This window comes from Theropithecus gelada, chromosome 19 (genome assembly GCF_003255815.1).
Source record: "Theropithecus gelada isolate Dixy chromosome 19, Tgel_1.0, whole genome shotgun sequence".
NCBI classification, from domain to species: Eukaryota; Metazoa; Chordata; class Mammalia; order Primates; family Cercopithecidae; genus Theropithecus; species Theropithecus gelada.
The window spans coordinates 28,276,651-28,298,901 of record NC_037687.1 but is presented as its reverse complement, the minus strand read 5'-3'; the positions used below and the strand labels follow the sequence as shown (position 1 = coordinate 28,298,901).

The following is a 22,251-nucleotide window of genomic DNA, read 5'->3' as shown; positions in this document are numbered from 1 at the left end:
CGGCCTCCTAAAGTGCTGGGATTACGGGCATGAGCCACTGTGCACCTGGCCAAGGGAAGAGAAGTTTCTAAGAAAGCACTGGGAGTGGTGGCTCACACCCATAATGTCAGTGTTTTGGGAGGCCGAGGTAGGAGGATTGCTTGAGCCCAGGAGTTTGAGACCAGCTTGGGCAACACAGCGAGACCCCATCTCTACAAAAAATCTTGTGAAAATTAGCCAGATGTGGTGGCACATGCTTGTAGTTCCAGCTACTCGGGAGGCTAAGGCAGGAGGTTTCCTTGAGCCCAGGAGTTCAAGGCTGCAGTGAGCTGTGATGGTGCCACTGCACTCCAGCCTGGAAGAGAGAGATGGCTCACACCTGTATTCCCGGCACTTTGGGAGGCTGAGGCAGGCAGATCACGGGGTCAGGAGGCCGAGACCAGCCTGGCCAATATGGTGAAACCCCATCTCTACTAAAGATACAAAAATTAGCCAGATGAGGTGGTGTGAGCCTGTAGTCCCAGCTACTTGGGAGGCTGAGGCAGAAGAATTGCTTGAACCCAGGAGGTGAAGGTTGCAGTGAGCTGAGATCATGCCACTGCACTCCAGCCTGTGCAACAGAGTGAGACTCCATCTCAAATAATAATAATAATAATGATAAAAGAAGGACTTGGCCTACCATGTAATGGCCCCCAAAGCTGCTGTCTGAATCTAAGCTGTCACTAAGTTGCGAGCTGCTGGGGTGTTTGTTATGGTTGTAGGGGGAGTGAATATCCCTTTAAACAGCCACTGGGGAGGGGGTTCTGGAACCCCCGGCCTCACAGAGACCCAGCCTCCCTCCCCCCATCTCTCTGGGCTCTGTGTCTAAGGAGCCCTGGGGCGCTGGGTGTGAGTCACTTAGGTGGGCGTGTGTGGATGGGTGTCTGGGGAGGGCACTGAACAGGCTGAAGGGGCATTACACTGTGGGGAGACATCTCTGGGAAGACAGGTTCCTCACAGCAAAGCCTGTGGTGAAGGTCTCAGAGGCCTCTCAGGGGAAGTCTCAGGGTCCCCAGGAAGGGGAACGAGGTGTGAAGGGAGGAGGCTGTGGGTCCTCAGGCATGCTTGTTGAGGGAGGGGGGTCTTCAGGTTCCCAGAAGCAGGGACCTCAGGCAGGAGTACTAGGGGAGGAGTGTGGAGGAAGCGGGCTCCTAAGCTGGGGGCCTCGGGGTAGGAAGGGCCTGGGCCCATCCTGCCCTTGTGGCCCCCGGCTGCAGCCTCAGTGGCATGGGGGTGAAGCGGAGCCTCCAGAGAGGGGGCATTCTGCTCAGCCTCGTGGCCAACGTCCTCATGGTGCTCTCCACGGCCACCAACTACTGGACCCGCCAACAAGAGGGCCACAGTGGCCTGTGGCAGGAATGCAACCACGGCATCTGCTCCAACATCCGCTGCCAGAGTGAGGCTCCGCCCGCCCAGATGGCAGAGGGCACTTCAGACTCCCAGGGCTCGGGACACTGCTGGGCCCATGGCGAGACGCCCACCCCTTCCACCCTGGGCTCAGTTGCAGCTGTCCCTCCTCGGCCGAAACCGCCACGAACCCCGCCCCTCGACTTGTGGGCTTGTCCTTGACCCCCTCCCCGTCCCGGTCGCGGCAGTAACCGCAGGTCCTGACGTGACCTCCAAGTCTCCGTCCAAACGCCTGACTCCGGGTCGGGGGAACTCGGCTCCTGCTCACACACCGGGTTGGGGGGAGGAGACAGGAGAGCCGAACCCGTAGCGGCTGGGGCGGCGCCCGCGGGGCTGATGCGCCCGCTCTCCCCAGCCACGCTGGCCGTGACTGCGGCGTGCATGGTGCTGGCGGTGGGTGTCGGCGTGGTGGGCATGGTGATGGGACTGCGGATTCGGTGCCACGAGGGCGAGTCGCTGCGGGGCCAGACCACGAGCGCCTTCCTCTTCCTCGGCGGTGAGACTGCAGCCCGCCCCAGGCCGGCAGGCGGGGCGGCCCTGGGGTGATGGAGGGGCCTGGTCACCAGGGGCGGGGCTTGAGGTACTCGTGTGGGATCCGAGGGGCGGGGCTGGAAGAAGCTGAGAGAGGTGGGCGGGGCTCGAGTCACAGTTCAGAGCGGGAGGCGCCGGAAGGGGCCTGGGCCAGAGGCGGGCCGAGAGCCGATAGGCGTGGTCTGATCGAAGGGGGCGGGCCTGTAGGGGCGTGGCCTGGGTGCAGCCCCACCAGGCCCAGCTAGCTCATCCTGCGGCTGTGCGGGGCCCAGGACTGCTGCTGCTGACCGCCTTGATAGGCTACACGGTGAAGAACGCGTGGAAGAACAACGTCTTCTTCTCTTGGTCCTATTTTTCTGGGTGGCTGGCCTTACCCTTCTCAATTCTCGCGGGTAACCTGCACAGCGGGAAGAGGGTGGAGGAGACTGCCCAGAAGACCCTCACCCCAGAGGCTCCCCAGCTGCCCTTCCAGTAAACCCCGGGGACCTCTCAGGCACTCCCCAACACACTAACGACTCCCGCAGACCCGGCAGAGACCCCCTTGGAGCCCCAAACCCCAGTCCCCGGGGCCCGCCAGGCCATCCGCCCCAGGGCCCACCTTCCTTTTCCCGCCCCGCGTCCCCTTCCCCCCAGGCTTCTGCTTTCTGCTGGCAGATATGATCATGCAGAGCACCGACGCCATCAGTGGATTCCCCGTGTGTCTGTGACTGCAGCCTGCCTGGGGCAGAATAAAGGAACGGCTTTTTTTTAGCGCTGCGGCTCCGCGTGCTTTTCTGGGGGTCGTGGGGACGCAGGCACGGAGTTGCATAGAGACTCAGGGAGGACATAAGGACACGAACCTATAGGGAACGTGGAGACGGGGAGACACAGACATGGAGACACAAGTCTCCACGGATTGGGATGGGAACAGGGACATGTGGGGGGGGGCGGAGCCAGGATGGGACGTGGGCTTTTGGAGAGGGTGTGGAGGGGCTGTGGGGACGACATGGAGGTGAAGTAGAGACATGGACAGGGGAGGATATGGATATGGAAAGGACAGGGAACACGTGGATGGAGAAAGACCGACACGCGAGGATTCAGAGGCCTGGGAATACGAGTACCGCGACTTGGAGAGGCCGGAAAGAAGTGGGGGATCTGGAGAGGGAGAGCAGATCCGGGGATACCGGGAAGCGTTTATAGGACCAGGAGGATCTGGGAAGCGTTTATAGGACCAGGAGGATCTATAAACTCCGGGCGCGCTTCCCTCCAGTGCACGACCTTTCCCCTAGTTCTCTGCCCTGCCCCCTCGGCCAGGCCTTTCCTTCCCTCTCGGGGTCCGGCTGGCTCCCCAAGATCCGCTTCCCATTGGTTTGCGTTGCTTGCCACACCTCCCTTCCCTCCGGCCTCTCGATTGGTCCTCTGTCGGGGAGGCGGGCTCTGCAGTGGTTGACTGGCTGACCGTGCTGCGCGCAGGCGCAGAGAGGGGCGGGGTGGGGTCGGGTGTCTGGAAGAAGCGACTGAGGGTGCGGGCTGACCCTGTAGGTGGCTGCGGCGGGAAGATGGCGGAGCTGCGCGCGCTCGTAGCTGTCAAGAGGGTCATCGACTACGCCGTGAAGGTGACCGGGCCCCCCTCTCCCACATCCCTGAGTCCCGCAGCCATGTGCTTCCGGGGCCACGAGCGCACACTGGGTGGGGGTCTTCTTGTAACCCCCGACCTCTGCCGCTCTAACCCCTATACGTCAAAGTCACACCTGACGGCAAAAATCAAAAGAGTGAAGTTCTAACATCCGATCCCTCCGGGGTCACGGCCATGTTCTCTTTTCCCTCGTTCTGGATTCACTCTCTTGATAACTGTTCAGAGTGAGTTGCTTTCTCCATTTCTTACCCACTGGAAGAAATCATGGTCCCTGTTTAACGCACGGAGAAACTGAGGCACAGAGAGGTCACCCAGCTAGAGAAGGGCAGAGCCGAGAGTTCTATCCAGGTTCCTCTGACTGCTTTCACCCACTGGGCTGCATTGCTTACCTTTGTACTATTACCCGAAATGTGCTATAGGGAGTCAGACAGGGCCCCGTGGGGCCCCAGAAGCTGCTTGCCACCCTCCATAGCCACAGGGTGAGCCAGGAGGCTCTAGCTAGGGAGAGAGAAGTGTGTTTGCTAGAGGTGAAAGTTCAAGGAGCCAACCTGACTGAGCTGGGGATAGTTCACATTCTCCATGAAAGAGGTGGGGGAGGGCACTCTGAGCGCCTGTCTTGTCCCCAGAGGGAGGCTGGTGTGGACAGAGGTGAATCAGACACGGCCTCTCAGGCCCATTTCTCTCAATGCTTGGCCTGAACTGGACTGAAGATGGTGACTGTCCATCCACATCTGTCCTTCCCATCAGCCTGGGGACTTACTTCTGTGTCCCCAGCATTACCTAGCATGGGGCCTGGCACCCTGGAGGCCTTAGGGTGGGCGAAACCAGGGTCACAAAGTTGACACTGATACTGCCCCTGCCTGCTTAGGGAGTGGGCTGGGGAAGAGGGTACAGGAGCCAGACTTGAGCATGAAAGCGTCAGTGATCATAGCAGCCAGCATTTAGTGGGTGTTTACGTGCCAGGCATCCTTCCAAGTCCTTCGTAGAGATTAACCCATTCAGTCCTTTCAGTACCCTTTGTATTATTTATTATTTATTTTTATTTTTTGAGACGGAGTTTTGCTCATTTTGCCCAGGCTGGAGTGCAATGGTGCAATCTCGTCTCACTGCAACCTCTGCCTCTCGGGTTGAAGTGATTCTCCTACCTCAGCCTCCCAAGTAGCTGGGATTACAGGCATGCACAACCACACCCGGCTAATTTTTTGTATTTTTAGTAGAGATGGAGTTTCACCATGTTGGTCAGGCTGGTCTCAAACTCCAGACCTCAGGTGATCCACCCGCCTCGGCCTCCCAAAGTGCTGGGATTATAGGCGTGAGCCACCGTGCCGGCCGACCGTTTGTACTATTAATTCCATTGGATAGATGAGGAAACTGACGCCTGTCAGATCTCCCAGCCAGTAAGTGACAGAGTTACAATCAAAACCCTGGGCAAGTCTGGCTCTAGACTCTGCTCTCCCATCTCCCTCAGTGCCCCCTGTCCTAATGATGCCTCTGACAGCACATGACAGGGATGTCGTCTCCAGCCCTTTTGAGACACATTCCTCTTGGGGTCCTGGGTCCCAACACTTGGTTTCCTCCCTGACTGTTCGTTACTGTCACATCTTTGGACTCCTACAGTCCCCTGGGCATCCTCTATCCCAGCCCTGGCCTTCCCTGCCTGGCATGTCTGGGATTGGATCTGTCTCCCCCATGGTGCAGGCCCACGTTTGACTCAGCTCTGGTCCCAACATCACTCAGCACAGAGCCTGGCACATGGATGTCTCTGGTGTGCTCAGGGAGAGAACAGAGGGGAAGCGTGAAGGCAGTGTTGAATCAGCTCCTGTCCTTTCCAGAGGGTGCTGCCTTCCCCTCCCACAGTGCCCCAGGGCTCCCTGCATTACATCCTGTCTCACTGGATGTGTCGGTTGATGTCCTTTTCAGAACAAATGAGTGATTCAGACCCTGCCAGCTTCCTAAGCACTAGATTAGACCTGGGCAGTGTCCCACCCCCTTTCCCTTCTCCTCCCAAAGCTGTCAGTTCTCCACCCCCGCCCCACCCTTCCTGCCCTATTGTCTCTTGGTCCCATTGTCTCACCTGGACCCTCACCCCGTCCTCCCTCGCTCCCAGTCTCTCCCCGTCAGAGCCCACCTGTACCCATTCTTAGGGGCCTTTCTGCACCCAGAGCTGACCCTGCTCTCCCCTGCTCCCAGCCTGCCTGGTGGCTCTCCAGCACCCTCAGGACAGGGTCACAGCCCCTCTGCCTGCCATTTGGGATGCTTTGTGGTCCAGCCTCCTCTTCATGGTCTGCTTCAGCTGTCCACTTCCCTCCTTGGACCCTCCCTTACCCTTTGTGCTTCCACCACTGCGACCTACTCCTCTTGTCCTGACAGGCTAGGCCGCGGCTCACCCATTCCATGCCTTCTTCCAGCACCACCCTCCTACCTCTGCTTTCTATCCTTTGTCCTGCCCAACTCCCACTCATGGATTATATCAAAATCTAATGATTCTCGGCCAGGTGCAATGGCTCACACCTCTAATCCCTGCACTTTGCGAGGCCGAGGCGAGTGGATCAGCTGAGGTCAGGAGTTTGAGACCAGCCAGGCCAACATGGTGAAACCCCATCTCTACTAAAAATAAAAAAATTAGCCAGGCGTGGTGGCACGTGTCTGTAATCTCAAACAAACAAATAGTAAAACCAATTTAGTGATTCTCTCTGGCATCGCCTCCTCCAGGAAGCCCCTGACCCTACACCCTCAGATTGCCTTGATATATCCCTGGGGGCTTCTGCAGTCCCTAGGTTTGCTTCCATCAGCCCTCGCCAGACTGGATTGGGATCCTCTGTTGACCCCATGTTCCCCACTGCCCTACTCTATCATCCCCAGGTTGGTAGCTCCCTGCAGAGAGGGCCATGTCTGATCCACCTCTGTTCCCAGAATCATACACTCACTCCCTGACCTCTTTCAACTCCCTGTGCAAACATCACCTTCTCTGGGAGGACCTCCCTGTTTGCCTCCTTAAAATCACAGGCCCTGGAGTCCCTGTGTTTTGCTGTGTTTTCCCCTATACTTTGCAACTAGGAAGGGAGAGGAAAGTGTGTTTGCTAGAGATGAAAGTTCAAAGAGCCAACCTAACTGAGTGGAGGGAGTGGCTCACATTCTCCATGAAAGAGGCGGGAGCAGGGGGCACCCTCTGAGAGCCCAGCTTGTCCCCAGAGGGAAGCTGGTGTGGACACTTTGTAATCCACAGTGTCATTTACTTATTGATTGCTCTGGTGTCTGTCGCCGCTTCTGGAATTTGCGCCCCAGGTGTGCGGAAGACAGTTGGATGTGGTCACTGCTTCCTGAGACTGGGTGTACTGCTAGAATAGTTCAGACCTCAGACTCCGAGCCCAGCGCCTGCATCCACTTCCTGCTGTGTGACCTTGAGGAAATTGCCTCACCACTCTGAGCCTCGTTTTTCTACTTTGTACAATGGGGATAATGGTAATATACTTTATTGAGTTGTAACGAAAATTAAATAAGCCCTTGGAGTTTCTTTCTCTGTTTGTTTGTTTGAGATGGAGTCTCGCTCTGTCACCCAGGCTGGAGTGCAGTGGCACAATCTCGGCTAACTGCAGCCTCTGCCTCCTGGGTTCAAGTGATTCCCCTGCCTCAGCCTCCTGAGTAGTAGGGATTACAGGTGCGCGCCACTACACCCGGCTAATTTTTGTATTTTAAGTAGAGACAGGGTTTCGTGATGTTGGTCAGGCTGATCTTGAACTCCTGATGTCAGTTCAGGGCAGATCAGGTGATCTGCCCATCCCGGCCTCCCAAAGTGCGGGGATTACAGGCTGGAGCCACCGCGTCCGGTCTAAATAAGTCCTTGGAACAGTGCCTGGCACACAGTGTTTTGTTTTATTTTTTGAGATGGAGTCTATCTCTGTTGCCCAGGCTGGAGTGCAGTGGCATGATCTCAGCTCACTGGAACCTCCATCTCCCAGGTTCAAGCAATTCTGCCTCAGCCTCTGAGTAGCTGGGATTACGTGTGTGAGCCACCGCACCTGGCTAATTTTTGTATTTTTAGTAGAGTCAAGGTTTTGCTATGTTGGCCAGGCTGGTCTAGACCTCCTGACCTCAGGTAATCTGCCTGCCTCAGCCTCCCAAAGTGCTGGAATTACAGGTGTGAGCCACTGTGACCAGCTGCAATAAGTGTTTTTATTGGCAGTAGTAGTAATGGAAGTTTAGTCATTCATTTATTCAAAACATAACAAATGCTCTGTTCAGAGTGTATTTGTGTGTGTGTGTGAGTGTGTATGTGTGTCTGGCTGCGTGCATGTTTCCGGGTATGTGCGTGAATCCAGCATCCTAATAAGTATTTGGCAACTCAGTAACACCCTGTCCTATCCAGGGGCACATTTTCCAGTAAACTGATGAATCTTAACCTTCAGGGCCTCTTTCAAGACCCCAGGAGAAAGGCTGGGCACGTTGGCTCATGCCTGTAAACTCACACTTTGGGAGGCTGAGGCGGGCGGATCACGAAGTCAGGAGTTTGAGACCATCCTGGCCAACATAGTGAAACCCTGTCTCTACTAAAAATACAAAAATTAGCTGGGTGTGGTGACGCGTGCCTATAGTCCCAGCTACTCAGGAGGCTGAGGCAGAATTGCTTGAACCAGGGAGGTGGAGGTTGCAGTGAGCCGAGATTGTGCCACTGCACTCCAGCCTGGGTGACAAAGGGCGACCCTGTCTCCCTAAAAAAAAAAAAAAAAAAAAGACCCCAGGAGAGGCTGCGGCAATTTTGTATTTATTATCTGGGATTCATTTTCTTTTTTTTTTTTTTTTTTGAGACAGAGTCTCACTGTCACTCTGTCTCCCAGGCTGGAGTGCAGTGGTACAATCTCAGATCACTGCAACCTCTGCCTCCCGGGTTCAAGGGATTCTCCTGCCTCAGCCTCCCAAGTAGCTGGGACTACAGGCGTGCACCACCACGCCTGGCTAATTTTTGTATTTTTAGTAGAGATGGGGTTTCACCATATTGGCCAGACTGGTCTCAAACTCCTGAACTTATGATCTGCCCGCCTCGGCCTCCCAAAGTGCTGGGATTACAGGTGTGAGCCACCATGCCCAGCTTTTTTTTTTTTTTTTTTAAGACAAGGTCTAGCTCTGTCACCCAGGCTGGAGTGGTGCAATCACAGCTTACTGCAGCCTCGACCCTCCTGGGTTCAAGCCATCCTCCCACCTCAGCCTCCTGAGTAGCTGGGACTACAGGTACACGCCACCACGCCCTGCTAATTTTGTTTTTCAGGAGAGATGGAGTCTCTCTATGTTGCCCAGGCTGGTCTTGAAATCCTGGGCTCCAGTGATCCTCCTTCCTCAGTCTCCTAAGGTGCTAGGATTACAGGCATGAACCATCATTATTTAAAAAACAAACAAACAAGCTATCATTTTTCAGCCCTACCATTGTTTCCTGACTTATGTAATTTAACTAAACTGTTTTTCAAGCTTGAAGTCAACTCAAGCTTAATTGAGAAGATGAGCTAGTTCATTTCCTCAGAGTGGGGTGTGTGTGTGTGTGTGTGTGTGTGTGTGTGTGTGTGTGTATCTGGAAAGTTCTTACCCTTTCTCCTCAGGAGTCAGGAGCCTGGGAATGAGGAGGTTGGGGCTGGGAGTTCTGCCAGAGCAAGAGCAAGAGCAAGATGGGGCTTGAGGCCCTTCTGAAGCCTCCCTGACACACAGCAAAAAGCTTGGGGCCTCTTACTGCTGGGTGGGTGAGGTTCTTTTCTGTCTTAAAGGGGCAATTCCTACGTTGTATTTTATTTATTTATTTATTTATTTATTTATTTATTTATTTATTAAGAAAAAAGGGCCAGGCACTGCGGCTCACACCTGTAATCCCAGCACTTGGGAGGCTGAGGCAGGCGGATCACTTTAGGCCAGGAGTTCGAGACCAACCTGGGAAACATGGATAAACCCTTTCTTTACAAAAAGTAAAAAAAAAAAAAAAATTAGCCCGGCATGGTGGTGCCCACCTGTAGTCCCAGCTACTGGGGAGGCTGAAGAGGGAGGATCGCCTGAGCCTGGGAGGCGGAGGTTGCAGTGAGCCAAGGTGGCACCACTGTACTCCAGCCTGGGCAACAAGAGAGACGAAAAGAACAGTTCTTTATCTTTCCTCTCCTCCTCTAGCTCCTCCTCCTCTTTCTCCTTTTTCTTTTTTTTTTTCCTTTTCTTTTCTTTTTTTTTTTTTTTTTTAGATGAGGTTTTTCTGTGTCACCCAGGCTAGAGTGTAGTGGCATGATCACGGCTCACTGCACCCTTGATCTCCTGGGCTCAGGTGATCCTCCCGCCTCAGCCTCCTGAGTAGCTGGGACTACAGGTGTGTGCCACCACACCTGGCTGCTTTTTGTTGTTGTTGTTGTTTGTTTGTTTGTTTTGAGATGGAGTCTTGCTCTGTTGCCCAGGCTGGAGTGCTGTGGCGTAATCTTGGCTCATTACAACCTCCACCTCCGGGGTTGCAATTCTCTCTGCCCCAGCCTCCTGAGTAGCTGCAATTCCAGGCGTGCACTACCATGCCCGGCTAATTTTTTATTTTATATTTATTTTTAGTAGAGATGGGGTTTTGCCATGTTGGCCAGGCTGATCTCGAACTCCTGACCTCAGATGATCTGCCCGCCTTGGCCTCCCAAAGTGCTGGGATTATAGGCATGAGCCACCACGCCCAGCTGTTTTTGTTTTTTTTTTTTTGTTGTTGTTGTTTGTAGAACCTGTTGCTCAGGCTAGTATCCAACTCCTGGGCACAAAGGATCCTCCCACCTTGGCCTCCCAAAGTTCTAGGATTACAGACATCAGCCACTGCGCCAGGTCTCCATCCTCCATCTTTTAATGTTACCCTCTCCATGAGGCACAGCCAGAGTGGGAAACCCCTTATGGGTCCCACCTTCTCATCTCGGATTCTGTCCTGCCTGTGGGAGGAACAGTTACACCCACAGCCTCAGAGAAAAAGGGACAGGGAAATAGCAAGAGCGTCCCAGTGTCCGCACCGGGCCCAGCTGCCACCCGAGATCTGCTCTGGCTAAGCCCTGGGTGGCGGCCACATGGGAGAAGAGAAAGAGGGCAGGCCCCGGGCCGAATGGGCAGCTCCCTACAGCTCCTTAGCAAGGCTTCTCTGGATGTCCCTGGAGGCTTTTTAAACATTTGTGCCCCAAACCAAACTCACCTTCTTCCCAGCTCAGGCTGATGTACAGACTGGAAGCCCTTCTTTGGTGTAATCTTCCCATCGCGCACCATGGCCTGTCAGTTGCACCTCCAGAGAACTCTTGCATCTGTCTCTGTTGTCACGGCTGTCTGACCCAGTGTCACCTCTCACTTTGGTGACAAATAGCCACCTAGCTGTCTTGTCACTGCCTCTCATCTTTTTCCAGTTTTCTCCACCAAGAATCCAGAATGACTTTATAAAAACTCAGGTTGGGCCGGGTGCGGTGACTCACGCCTGTAATCCCCTGCCTTTGGGAGGCTGAGGTGGGTGGATCACTGGAGGTCGGGAGTTTGAGACCAGCCTGACCAACATAGTGAAACCCTATCTCTATTAAAAATACAAAAAATTAGCCGGGCGTGGTGGTGGGCGCCTGTAATCCCAGCTACTCCGGAGGCTGAGGCAGGAGCATGGCTTGAACTGGGGAGGCGGAGGTTGCAATGAGCCAAGATCACGCCATTGCACTCTAGCCTGGATGACAGAGCAAGACTCCATCTCAAAAAAAAAAAAAAAGAGGATTGTGGTAGGCCAAGAAATAGCCCTCTAAAACAGCCAGGTTTCAATCCCTGGTACCTGAGAAGGGAAAATCACTTAGAAACAGGGTCTTTGCAGGCTGGCCGCAGTGGCAGGCTGCCTTTGGGAGGCCGAGGAGGGCTGATCACCTGAGGTCAGGAGTTTGAGACCTGGCCAACATGGTGAAACCCTGTCTCTACTAAAAATACAAAAATTAGCCGGGTGTGGTGACGCATGCTTATAATCCCAGCTACTTGGGAGGCTGAGGCATGCGAATTGCTTGAACCCGGGAGGCAGAGGTTGCAGTGAGCCGAGATTTCACCACTGTACTCCAGCCTGGGTGACAGAGCGAGAGCCCATCTGGAAGAAAAAAATAGAAACAGGGTCTTTGCAGATGTGATTAAATTAAGCATCTTGAGATGGGGGCATTATCCTGGATTATTTAGGTGGGCTCTAAATGCCATCTCAAGAGTCCTTATAAGAGAGAGACAGAGGGAGACTAGACACACAGAGAGAGGAGAAGGCCTCATGAAGACAGAGCTGAGGATGCTGGCACTGAAGATAAAGTGATGCAGCCACAAGCCAGAGGGTGTCAGAGCAGAAGCTGGAGGAGGCAAGAAACGTGCTCTCCCCAGGGCCTGCAGACCCCTTGGTCTCACCCTGGTGAAACTGACTTTGGATTTCTGGCCTCCAGAGCTGTAAGATTCTAAGCCACCAAGTATGTGGTGATTTGTTATGGCAGCCGAGAGAAACTAACAGGAAGGTGGTTAGTGGTTCACGCTACACCCTGGTCCACACCGGAAGCCTCTCTCCCTGGCACATGATGGTGCCCCCAGGATCCAGCTTAGTTCCAGGCACACAGTAGGGCCCAGGAGAGACAAAAACGATGTGCAGAAGCAAATGGGTGGGGTTTGCCACCCACCTCTCTTACCTCCCTTGTCTGTTTAGCAAAGAGGTCTTTGGTGCTGGTGTTTTCCAAATCAGGTTGTGACCATGTGTGATCATGACATCCAGGCAAAGGGCTGGCATTTTTCTGAAAAAGTGAAGAAAATGTCAGGGTATGGAGTGTGTGTAGCCAGGGTAAGTATTGGTCACTGACCCTTACACTGCAGTGGCATCTGTGAAACAGGTCAGGGTCACCGGTCACATTGTCTAAGGTGTTATCCGAGCTCGTTTCACAACCAAGAGAATTAAAGAGCATAGACCACCCAAAGGGTGAGGTTGGAGCGAAAGTTTAATAAGCAAAAGAAGAAAGCTCTCCGCAGAGGAGAGGGGAGCCCAAGCGTGTTGCCATTTTTACAGTTGATTCCAAAAGCTTTTATAAGAAACTCCTCTCATCTCTGTAGCTGTTTGAGTATCTTATCTGTAAAGCTAGCCGCATAACTCTCCGTTATGTGTGTAGTTGTGGGTATGTCCTTTTGCAAGCACAAAGCTCTGCTTCTCTTGTTTGTGTAACCCTGGGTTTGTTTTAGGAAAGCTCCGCCCCTCCCTGTGCAAGTTCCCACGGAGACCACAAGGTACATGCCTGAAAAGGGGAGGGAACTTTTCCTGGGAGCCTGTCAATCACACAGAGAACAAAAGGCTTCTGTGCTGGACCTGCCTGCTTGTCTGTGCACGTGCAGCCTGAGTTTTCCTCTGGCTGCTCTATTGTTGCCGGTAGCTGTGATTTTTCAGGCAGGCTGCTTCTCTGAGGACCCACCTTAACTGTCTACCTAACTGATTTTTCCTTTTCTTCTCCTCTTTTGTATTTCTGTGTCAGTGTGTTACGTATTTATATACACTTGGAGATATGGTAAAATGCACCTCTCACTGTGGGTTCCCATAAATTCTGTAAATTTGAGAAACACTCTTTCGGGCCTGAGAGGAGCAGTGACACAGTAGGGATGATCAAGTCAGATGTCCCTGGTACCCAGGAATGACTGGATGAGAGAAGGAGACAGGGTGACCTGCCCCTGCCTACAAGCTCTAACCCAACTCTGTCTCTGAAGCTGTGTGACCCCGGACAAGGCCCTGCCCCTTTCCAGGCTGTTGTTGTCCTCATCCAGCCTGGGACAGGGTTGGCGCTGAGGCCCCCACCTTCTTGCCTGTTTCCTCCTGACCCCGCCCCCTCCCCTCCTGCTGAGCAGATCCGAGTGAAACCTGACAGGACCGGTGTGGTCACAGATGGCGTGAAGCACTCCATGAACCCCTTCTGTGAGATCGCAGTGGAGGAGGCTGTGCGGCTCAAGGAGAAGAAGCTGGTGAAGGAGGTCATCGCCGTCAGCTGTGGGCCTGCACAGTGCCAGGTCCTCAGTCTTGGGGAGGGGGCTGGACTTCTGGGTCTGAGGGAGGAGGGGCTGGGACCTGGACTCTGGGTCTGAGGGAGGAGGAGGCTGGAAGCCTGGACTCCTGGGTCTGAGGGAGGATGGGCTGATAGCCTGGTTTCCTGGGTCTGAGGAAGGAGGGGATGGGGGCCTGGACTCCTGGGTCTGAGGGAGGAGGGGCTGGGGCCAGACTCCTGGGTTGCCCTGAGGATAGCCAAGTCAAGCCCCTCTGTCCTCGGCAGGAGACCATTCGTACAGCCCTGGCTATGGGTGCAGACCGAGGTATCCACGTGGAGGTGCCCCCAGCAGAAGCAGAACGCTTGGGTCCCCTGCAGGTGGCTCGGGTCCTAGCCAAGCTGGCAGAGAAGGAGAAGGTGGACCTGGTGCTGCTGGGCAAGCAGGTAACTGTGGTCAGCCCTCCCTGTGCCCGCTTGCTCATCCCTGCTTGGGAGGAGGGTGGTGGAGATGTGAGGTGAGACAGCAGGTGGCCAGGCCCAGGGCATTCAGCCACTCCAAGCTGAGCAGCTTGGGACTTTGCTGACCCTCCTGACAGAGAGTTTGAGCAGGGAGGACAGAGTCCCTCTGGGTGTTAGAAAGATCCTCTTGGGCCAGGCACAGTGGCTCATGCCTGTAATCGCAGCACTTTGGGAGGCTGAGGCGGGCAGATCACTTGAGGTCGGGAGTTTGAGATTAGCATGGCCAACACGGTGAAACCCCATCTCTTCTAAAAGTAAAAAAATTAGCCAGGTGTGGTGGCGTGCACCTGTAATCCCAGCTACCTGGGAGGCTGAGGCGTGAGAATCACTTGAACTTGGGAGGTGGAGGTTGCAGTGAGCCAAGATCGCACCACTGCACTCCAGGCACCACTGCACTCCTGCCTGGGAGCAGAGCGAGACTCTGTCTCAAAAAAAAAAGAAATAAAAAAAAAGAAGAAAGATCCTTTTGGTTGAGTTTAGAGGCTGGGAGGCTGAGGTGATGGTCACGTGGGGAGAATGAGGCCTCAGCCAAAGGTGTCGGGACAGAGCAGAGACATGATGTGGCAGGAGAGACTGGGCTTAGCGTGGGGAGGGAGGGCAGGGAGGAGGCAAGGACAGTGCCTGGGTCTGCCTTGGTAACACAGGTGGGAAACCCAGGAAGAACAGGAGGTTAGAGGAGGATCCTACACGGGGAGTGTGAGGAGCCCAGGAGACATTGATGCAGATTCAGGAGACAGTCCTGGGCTTGAAACAGAGACTTGAGAATTTTGGAGGGCACTGCAGGTGGCTCGGGTCCTGGCTAAGCTGGCAGAGCAGGAGAAGGTGGACCTGGTGCTGCTGGGCAAACAGGTAGCTGTGGTCCGCTCTCCCTGTGCCCCCTTGCTCATCCCTGCTCGGGAGGAGGGTGGTGGAGATGTGGGGTGAGACAGCAGGTGGTCAGGAAGCTATGGGAGGTCTATGAGCAGAAGAGGGGTGGGATCAGCACTAGGTGCGGAAAAAGCCTCCCTGGGCTTCGAGAATGGACTGGAAGGGGAGATTGGAGGCCAGGAGTTAGGGAAGGAGGTTAGGGCTGGGTGAGGACCCGACCAGAACCTTCCCTGCCACACTGGTGCTCCCCACTGAGACAGGTACATGGGGCTCATCTGTGTCCCCAGGAGACCCTGGGGCACCACCTCTCCTCAGGGGTAGCTCATCTCATTTGAGGACAAACTTCATGGCCTCAACCAGGGGAAGGACAGAAGAGGGACGTCAGAAGAACCACAGGCACATGGGAGTGAGAAGAGGCAGGGAATTAGGGATGGAGGCTGAGAAGGAAGACCAAAGATGGCAAGGTATGTCAAGCAGGGCACGGAGACAGCAGAGCACAGCAGGCTCAGGTAGAGCTGGGGCCCCCGGGGAGAGATGGAGATCCCAGGGCCAGGTCAGTTCTGGGACAAAGAGGAGGCTGGTGGGTCCAGATAGGTCATCGGGTGTCCTGCCCAGCCCTGAGAAAGTCCGAAGAAAACAAGAGATTACCAACAGCAGGGGCATCAGAGTACAGATCAACCAACTGTGGCAGAAGGGCCTACCTGGAGAACGGGCCAAAAAGGCAGGGCCTGCGTGGGGCTGCAGAGGCCGAGGTGTTGGAAGCGTGGCTTTAGCAGTCCCCTGCATTTGCTGGTGGTTCTCAGACTCCGATGTCCTACCTGTCCTGGGCCAGGGACAGTTCCTGGGGCCAGGACCTCCCCCTGGGGAAATGCCGGATGAACTGGTCAGGATGCTGTTTGTTCTGGGAAACAGATTTACAACTCAAACTGGCTTAAGCCAGAAAGTGAATTTATTAGCTCATGTAAATCAGGGGCTTCAGACACAGCTTGATCCAGGGTCACACATGAGCTGTAGGCTCCCCTCTACCTTGGCTTCACTGTCTGCATCTCCAAGCTCAGATCCCACCGGCCTAGTGACCCCAGCAGAAAGAAAGGAGCCTCTTTCCCAAGGGCTCCAGCAAACTCCCAGGGCTTACTCTTCTTTGGTGCAGCTTGAGTCATGTGCCCCTCCCTGAACCAATCACTGGGGTTGGGGCTAGAATGTCCTCGTTGGCCCAGATCGTCTTCATGCAGCTGCCCAGGGTCCACCTAGGGCAGGATTCCTGAGAGGCTTTATTCAGAGGGCAGAGACTTGGCGACAGGAATGCCAGGTGGCCCCACATGTCCCTGGACAAGTGGCTGCTTATCTCTGGGCCCAAGTGAGGGGATTGTTCTAGACCAAAAATCAGTGAACTATGGTCCATAGCGACCTCCGATTTGTAAATAAAGCTATATTGGAACATCACCACATACATTCATGTACATATTATTTATGGCTGCCTGTGCACTACAACAGCAGAGCTGAGTCACTCTGACAGAGACTGTATGACCTGCAAAGCCTAAAATATTTACTACATTTTGCCAACCCGGCTGGGTACGGTGGCTCGTGCCTGTAATCCCAACACTTTGGGGGATCATCTGAGGTCAGGAGTTCAAGACCAGCCTGGCTAACATGTTGAAATCTCGTTTCTACTAAAAATACAAAAATTAGCTGGGCGTGGTGGTGGGCGCCTATAATCCCAGCTACTCAGAAGGCTAAGGCAGGAGAATTGCTTGAACCTGAGAGGCAGAGGTTGCAGTGAGCCAAGATTGCACCATTGCACTCCAGCCTGGATGACAGAGCAAGACTCCATCTCAAAAAGAAAAAAAAGAAAGAAAAAGTTTGCCAAGCCCTGTTCTGGACAGAGGCCTGAATGGTCCACGAGCTCCATTGATTGTCATACAGTCTTCTCTCTCTCCCCATTCAGGCCATCGATGATGACTGTAACCAGACAGGGCAGATGACAGCTGGATTTCTCGACTGGCCACAGGTGAGGCTGGAGCGGGGAGCACCTGCTGAGGGCCAGGCCCTCATCCCTCAAACTTCATTTCTGCCTCAGGGCCTTTGCATTCGCTGTTCTCTCCTCCTGGAACACTGCTCCCTCAGATGGCCTCATGGCTTTCTTGTTCCCCTCCTTGAGATCTCTCCTGAGGTATCACCTCTTCAAAGGGGACTTTCTTGCCATCCTACGTGAAATACTCATGCCCACCCCCTCAACTCCAGGTTCCCCAATCCCCATCTATGCCAGTCCAATATAAATGCAGGCTGGGGCCAGGCGTGGTGACTCAACGCCTGTAATCCCAGCACTTTGAGAGGCCGAGGCAGGCGGATCACTTGAGGTCAGGAGGAGTTTCAGACCAGCATGGTCAACATGTTGAAACCCCATCTCTACTAAAAATTTAAAAATTAGCTGGGTGTGGTGGCGTGTGCCTGTAGTCCCAGCTACTCAGGGGGCTGAAGGAGGAGAACTGCTTGAACTCGGGAGGCAGAGGTTGCAGGGAGGCAAGATCGCACCCCACTGCACGCCAGCCTGGCAACAGAGGGAGGCTCCGACTCAAAAAAAAAAAAAAAATGCAGGCTGGGCACAGTGGCTCACACCTATAGTCGTAGCACTTTGGGAGGCCAAGGTGGGAGGATTACTTGAACCCAGGGGTTCGAGACCAGCCTTGGCAACACAGTGGGACCCCATCTCTACCAAGAAAGAAAAGTTAGCCGGGTGTGGTGGCACATGCCTATAGTCCCAGCCACGCAGGAGGCCGAGGTGGGAGGATCCCTTGAGCCCAGGAGGTCAAGACTGCAGTAAGTTGGGATCATGCCACTTCACTCCAGCCTGGGTGAAAGAGGGAAACCCTGTCTCAAAAAAAAAAAAGAAAGAAAGGCGCATAGACAAATTTAAAATTTTTCACAGCTACATAAAAAAGTAAAAAGAAACAGATAAAATTATATTTTATTTCACCCCATTATATCTAAAATATTATCATTTTAACATGTAATCAACATAGAAAATATTGAGATACATATGCTTTACCAGCAGTGGGGTTATGTCCTGATAAACCCATCATAAATTGAAAATATTATAACTCAAATAATGCATTTAATAAACTTAATCTACCAAACATCATCGCCTACCTTAAACATGTCACAACACTTATGTTAGCCTACAGTGGGGTAAAATAATCTAACATAAAGCCTATTTTATAATAAAGTGCTAAATATCCCATGTAATTTATCAAACACTGTACTGGAACTAAAAAAACAGAATGGTTGTATCGGGTACTGGCAGTGTGGTTTCCACTGAATGCTTACCACTGTCACACCTTCGGAAAACTGAAAAATCTTAATTCAAACCACCATAAGCCAGGGACCATCTGTATTTTATGTTTTTTGGATTTTCTTTGTACTAAATCTTCAAAATTCAGCATGCATTTTATATTTACAGCACATCTCAATTCAGGTGCTAAATTTCTATGAGAAACACATTCCTAAAGATGACAGTTGAAGTAGATTTACACACCCAAGTTGTTCAAAACAAAAAGTTTTCCAGTAACTGCATTTCCAGTAGCTGCATTGGGTATCTGTGTTTTTGTTTTGTTTTGTTTTGTTTTGTTTTTGTTTTTGTTTTTGTTTTTGTTTTTTTTTTGAGACAGAGTCTCGCTCTGTTGCCCAGGCTGGAGTGCAGTGGCTGGATCTCAGCTCACTGCAAGCTCCGCCTCCCGGGTTTACGCCATTCTCCTGCCTCAGCCTCCCGAGTAGCTGGGACTACAGGCGCCCGCCACCTCGCCCGGCTAGTTTTTTTGTATTTTTTTTAGTAGAGACGGGGTTTCACCGTGTTAGCCAGGATGGTCTCGATCTCCTGACCTCGTGATCCACCCGTCTCGGCCTCCCAAAGTGCTGGGATTACAGGCTTGAGCCACCGCGCCCGGCTTTGTTTTGTTTTTTTAAAAAACAGCCTTATTGAGTTATTGACCTACAGTAAACTGCACATATCTAAGTTGCACAATTTGTGAAGTTTGCTTTTCTTAAACACTTTTATTTAGATAGAGATGGGGGTCTCACTATGTTGCCCAAGCTGGTCTTGAACTCCTGGGCTCAAGCAATCTGCTCACCTCAGCCCTCCAAAACTTGATAAGTTTTGATATGTGTTACATCCATGAAATCATCACCACAATCATGGTAACGTATCTTGAATTCTCAGTATTTATTTATTTATATTTTTTTGAGGTGGAGTCTTGTTTTGTCCCCAGGCTGGAGTGCAGTGGCGCGATCTCGGCTCACTGTAGCCTCCGCCTCCTGAATTTAAGTGATTTTCCTGCCTCAGCCTCGCAAGTAGATCGAATTACAAGTATGCATCACCATGCCTGGATCATTTTTGTATTTTCAGTAGTGACAGGGTTTCACCGTGATGGCCAGGCTGGTCTCGAACTCCTCAAGCGATCCACTCGCCTTGGCCCCTCAAAGCTCTGGAATTACGGGCATAAGCCACTGCGCCTGGCCAAATTATCAGTGTTTAAATTTAAATAAAATTTAAAAATTCATTCCTCAGCTACACTGGCCACATTTCAAGTGCTGGGCAGCCACACGCGGCCCGTGGCTACTGGATGGGACAGCACATTCAAAACCATGATCCTGTTTTATCTTCAAAGCATTTATCACTATCTGACCAGCTTCTCTAACATTGCGCCCTTCTTGCTCTCATATCATGTGTCTTATTTTCTTCTTATTCCTTCTGATCTGAAATGATCTCATTTGTGTGTGTGTGTGTTTCCCTGATGACTGGTTGTCTTCCCTGGCAGAATATGAGCCCACCCCAGCTGGTGCTTCACTGGTCGTGTTCACAGTGTATCTCCAGGGACAGGTTCATAAGGGCACTAGGAGGAAGTTCTGAACGAAGAGATGTGATGTTCACACTAAGACCTGAAAGATCTTAATAAGTGGACAGGGAGAAAGGTTTAGACAAAGAGGAGTGTAGGTGGTATCAGTTACCAGGGGAGGAAATGTTGATTCAGGACTGAGAGGCAAAGGGACCTGGCCAGAGGATGGGGTCCCAGAAGGTGGTTTAAGGACCGGTGTGGACACACACAGTTCTGTTGTCGGCCCAGTGGAGGGGCCTCACGGGGGGCTGTTGGGAGTCAGATTGTCAGCTTTTGGATTTACCAGCTGTGGGTGGCAGTGGGCATGTAACTCAGCAGCTCACTGCCTCAGTTTTCCTCATCTGTAAAGTGGGGATAATAACATTTACCTCATAAAGTTCCTACAAGGATTCGATGATTGACCCATCAGATGCTTAGCACAGGGCCCAGCACTCAGTACATGTTCACTGTCAGGAAGACAGGGAGGCCTCACTGGCAGCATCAGGACGTAGGACATCAGGACATACACCGTGGCTCTCAGGAAAAGGAAAGACACGCTCTCCCAGGTGTACAGGATCGATTCTAAACCTCATGGGACCCTGCATTGTTCGCTCCCTCATTCATTCACTTGTCCGTGCATATACTCAGTAGTGTCATAAGTGGACTGCTCGGATCGGACCTGAATTAGCCTCACCCACTCTCCTCCTACACTGTCCCTCCCCAGGGCACATTCGCCTCCCAGGTGACGCTGGAGGGGGACAAGTTGAAAGTGGAGCGGGAGATCGACGGGGGCCTGGAGACCCTGCGCCTGAAGCTGCCAGCTGTGGTGACAGCTGACCTGAGGCTCAACGAGCCCCGTTATGCCACGCTGCCCAACATCATGGTGAGCCCCTGGCCAGCAGGCACTGAGGGCCTGGGATTGGCAAGCACATTGCCAGCCCAGTGCCCCCTGGTGGTCGCATCGGGGGAGGGAAGGATCCAAGGGAGGTCTGGTACGCTCACCTGGAGTTTGGCTGATAGAGAGGGTTTGCTGGGTCATCTCTGCCAATGCTGAGAGTTCACGGGGGCTGCTTTGGCTAGCAGGGAGGGCTTGCTGGTATCTAGGCCAGTAGGAAGGCTTCGCTGGGTAGCAGACATTGTTCCCTTTGTCATTCCAGCCAGTGGAACAAGTTCACTGGGTCATCTTGGTTCATTAGGGAGGGTCCCCTTGGTAATTTTTGCCAATGCGAAGTTATCGTGTAGATCATCTTGGCTAACTAGGAAGGGTGCGTGGGGTCTCTTGGCTAACAGGTAGAGTTCACTAATCATCATGGCCAGTAGGAGGGGTTCGCTGGGTCATCTTGGCCAATATTAACAGTTTAGTGAGTCATCTCAGACAATGGAGAATATTCAGTGGGTCATTTCAACCAACAGGGAGAGTTCATTGGATCATCTCAGCCAATGGGGAAGGTTCAATGAATCATTTCAGCCATTACAGAGTGTTCACTACATCATCTCAGCCTATAGGGAGGATTCAGCGCGTCATCTCAGCCTATAGGGAGGGTTCGGTGCATCATCTCAGCCTATAGGGAGGGCTCAGGGCATCGTCTCAGCCTATAGGGAGGGCTCAGCGCATCGTCTCAGCCTATAGGGAGGGCTCAGCGCATGGTCTCAGCCTATAGGGAGGGCTCAGCGCATCGTCTCAGCCTATAGGGAGGGTTCAGTGCATCATCTCAGCCTATAGGGAGGGCTCAGGGCATCGTCTCAGCCTATTGGGAGCCTTCAGCATGTCATCTCAACCAAAAGTCCAGAGTCATTACTACCAAAAGGATGGGTTTGCCAGTCTGTTGCAGCCCGTGAAGGGCTTCCTGAATTGGTTACCTAAAGGAGGACTGCTGCAATAGTTGGGCCTCCCAGGGCCTCCAAGCCAGCAGGAGTTTTCCACACCAGGTGTGGCCCTATGAGAAGTTTTGTGTGTCCTGGCCAGTCGGTGGGTCCAGAGGGTTCAGCCCATGGGACTGGTCTGCAGGCATGGCACCCACGGGAAGGAGGTGGCAGGAGGGTGGCAGGGGTTCCACAGCCCTGTGAACAGTGACTTCCCATGTGCAGAAAGCCAAGAAGAAGAAGATCGAGGTGATCAAGCCTGGGGACCTGGGCGTGGACCTGACCTCCAAGCTCTCCGTGATCAGCGTGGAGGACCCGCCCCAGCGCACGGCCGGCGTCAAGGTGGAAACCACTGAGGACCTAGTGGCCAAGCTGAAGGAGATCGGGCGGATTTGAGCCCCTCCCAGAGATGGCAATAAAACTGACTCTCAACGTCTATCTCTGTTAACTCATTTCCTAGAGACCCATTATTTGGTTCATTCAACATTTACTTGAGTCTTTTGTGTGCCAGGCCCTGTGGGTCCAGTCCCTGCCCACGAGGAGCCTCTGTGTTGATGCAGGGGACAATGAGGACAAAGGCAGC

The 22,251-nt window shown here is 53.2% G+C and overlaps 2 protein-coding genes across 2 annotated transcripts; both read left to right on the top strand.

The window, feature by feature from the left end:
* The first annotated feature begins 825 nt into the window (after positions 1-825).
* CLDND2 (claudin domain containing 2) lies at positions 826-2,704 on the top strand. The gene is made up of 4 exons (XM_025367872.1): positions 826-1,414; positions 1,781-1,921; positions 2,229-2,348; positions 2,590-2,704. Exons 1-4 carry the CDS (start codon positions 1,246-1,248, stop codon positions 2,661-2,663), a joined length of 504 nt encoding a protein of 167 aa, XP_025223657.1. The 5' UTR covers positions 826-1,245; the 3' UTR covers positions 2,664-2,704.
* Positions 2,705-3,416: 712 nt separating this feature from the next.
* Positions 3,417-22,106, top strand: ETFB (electron transfer flavoprotein subunit beta). The gene is made up of 6 exons (XM_025367871.1): positions 3,417-3,551; positions 13,418-13,576; positions 13,837-13,995; positions 16,883-16,945; positions 20,530-20,688; positions 21,894-22,106. Exons 1-6 carry the CDS (start codon positions 3,495-3,497, stop codon positions 22,062-22,064), a joined length of 768 nt encoding a protein of 255 aa, XP_025223656.1. The 5' UTR covers positions 3,417-3,494; the 3' UTR covers positions 22,065-22,106.
* The last annotated feature ends 145 nt before the right edge of the window (positions 22,107-22,251 follow it).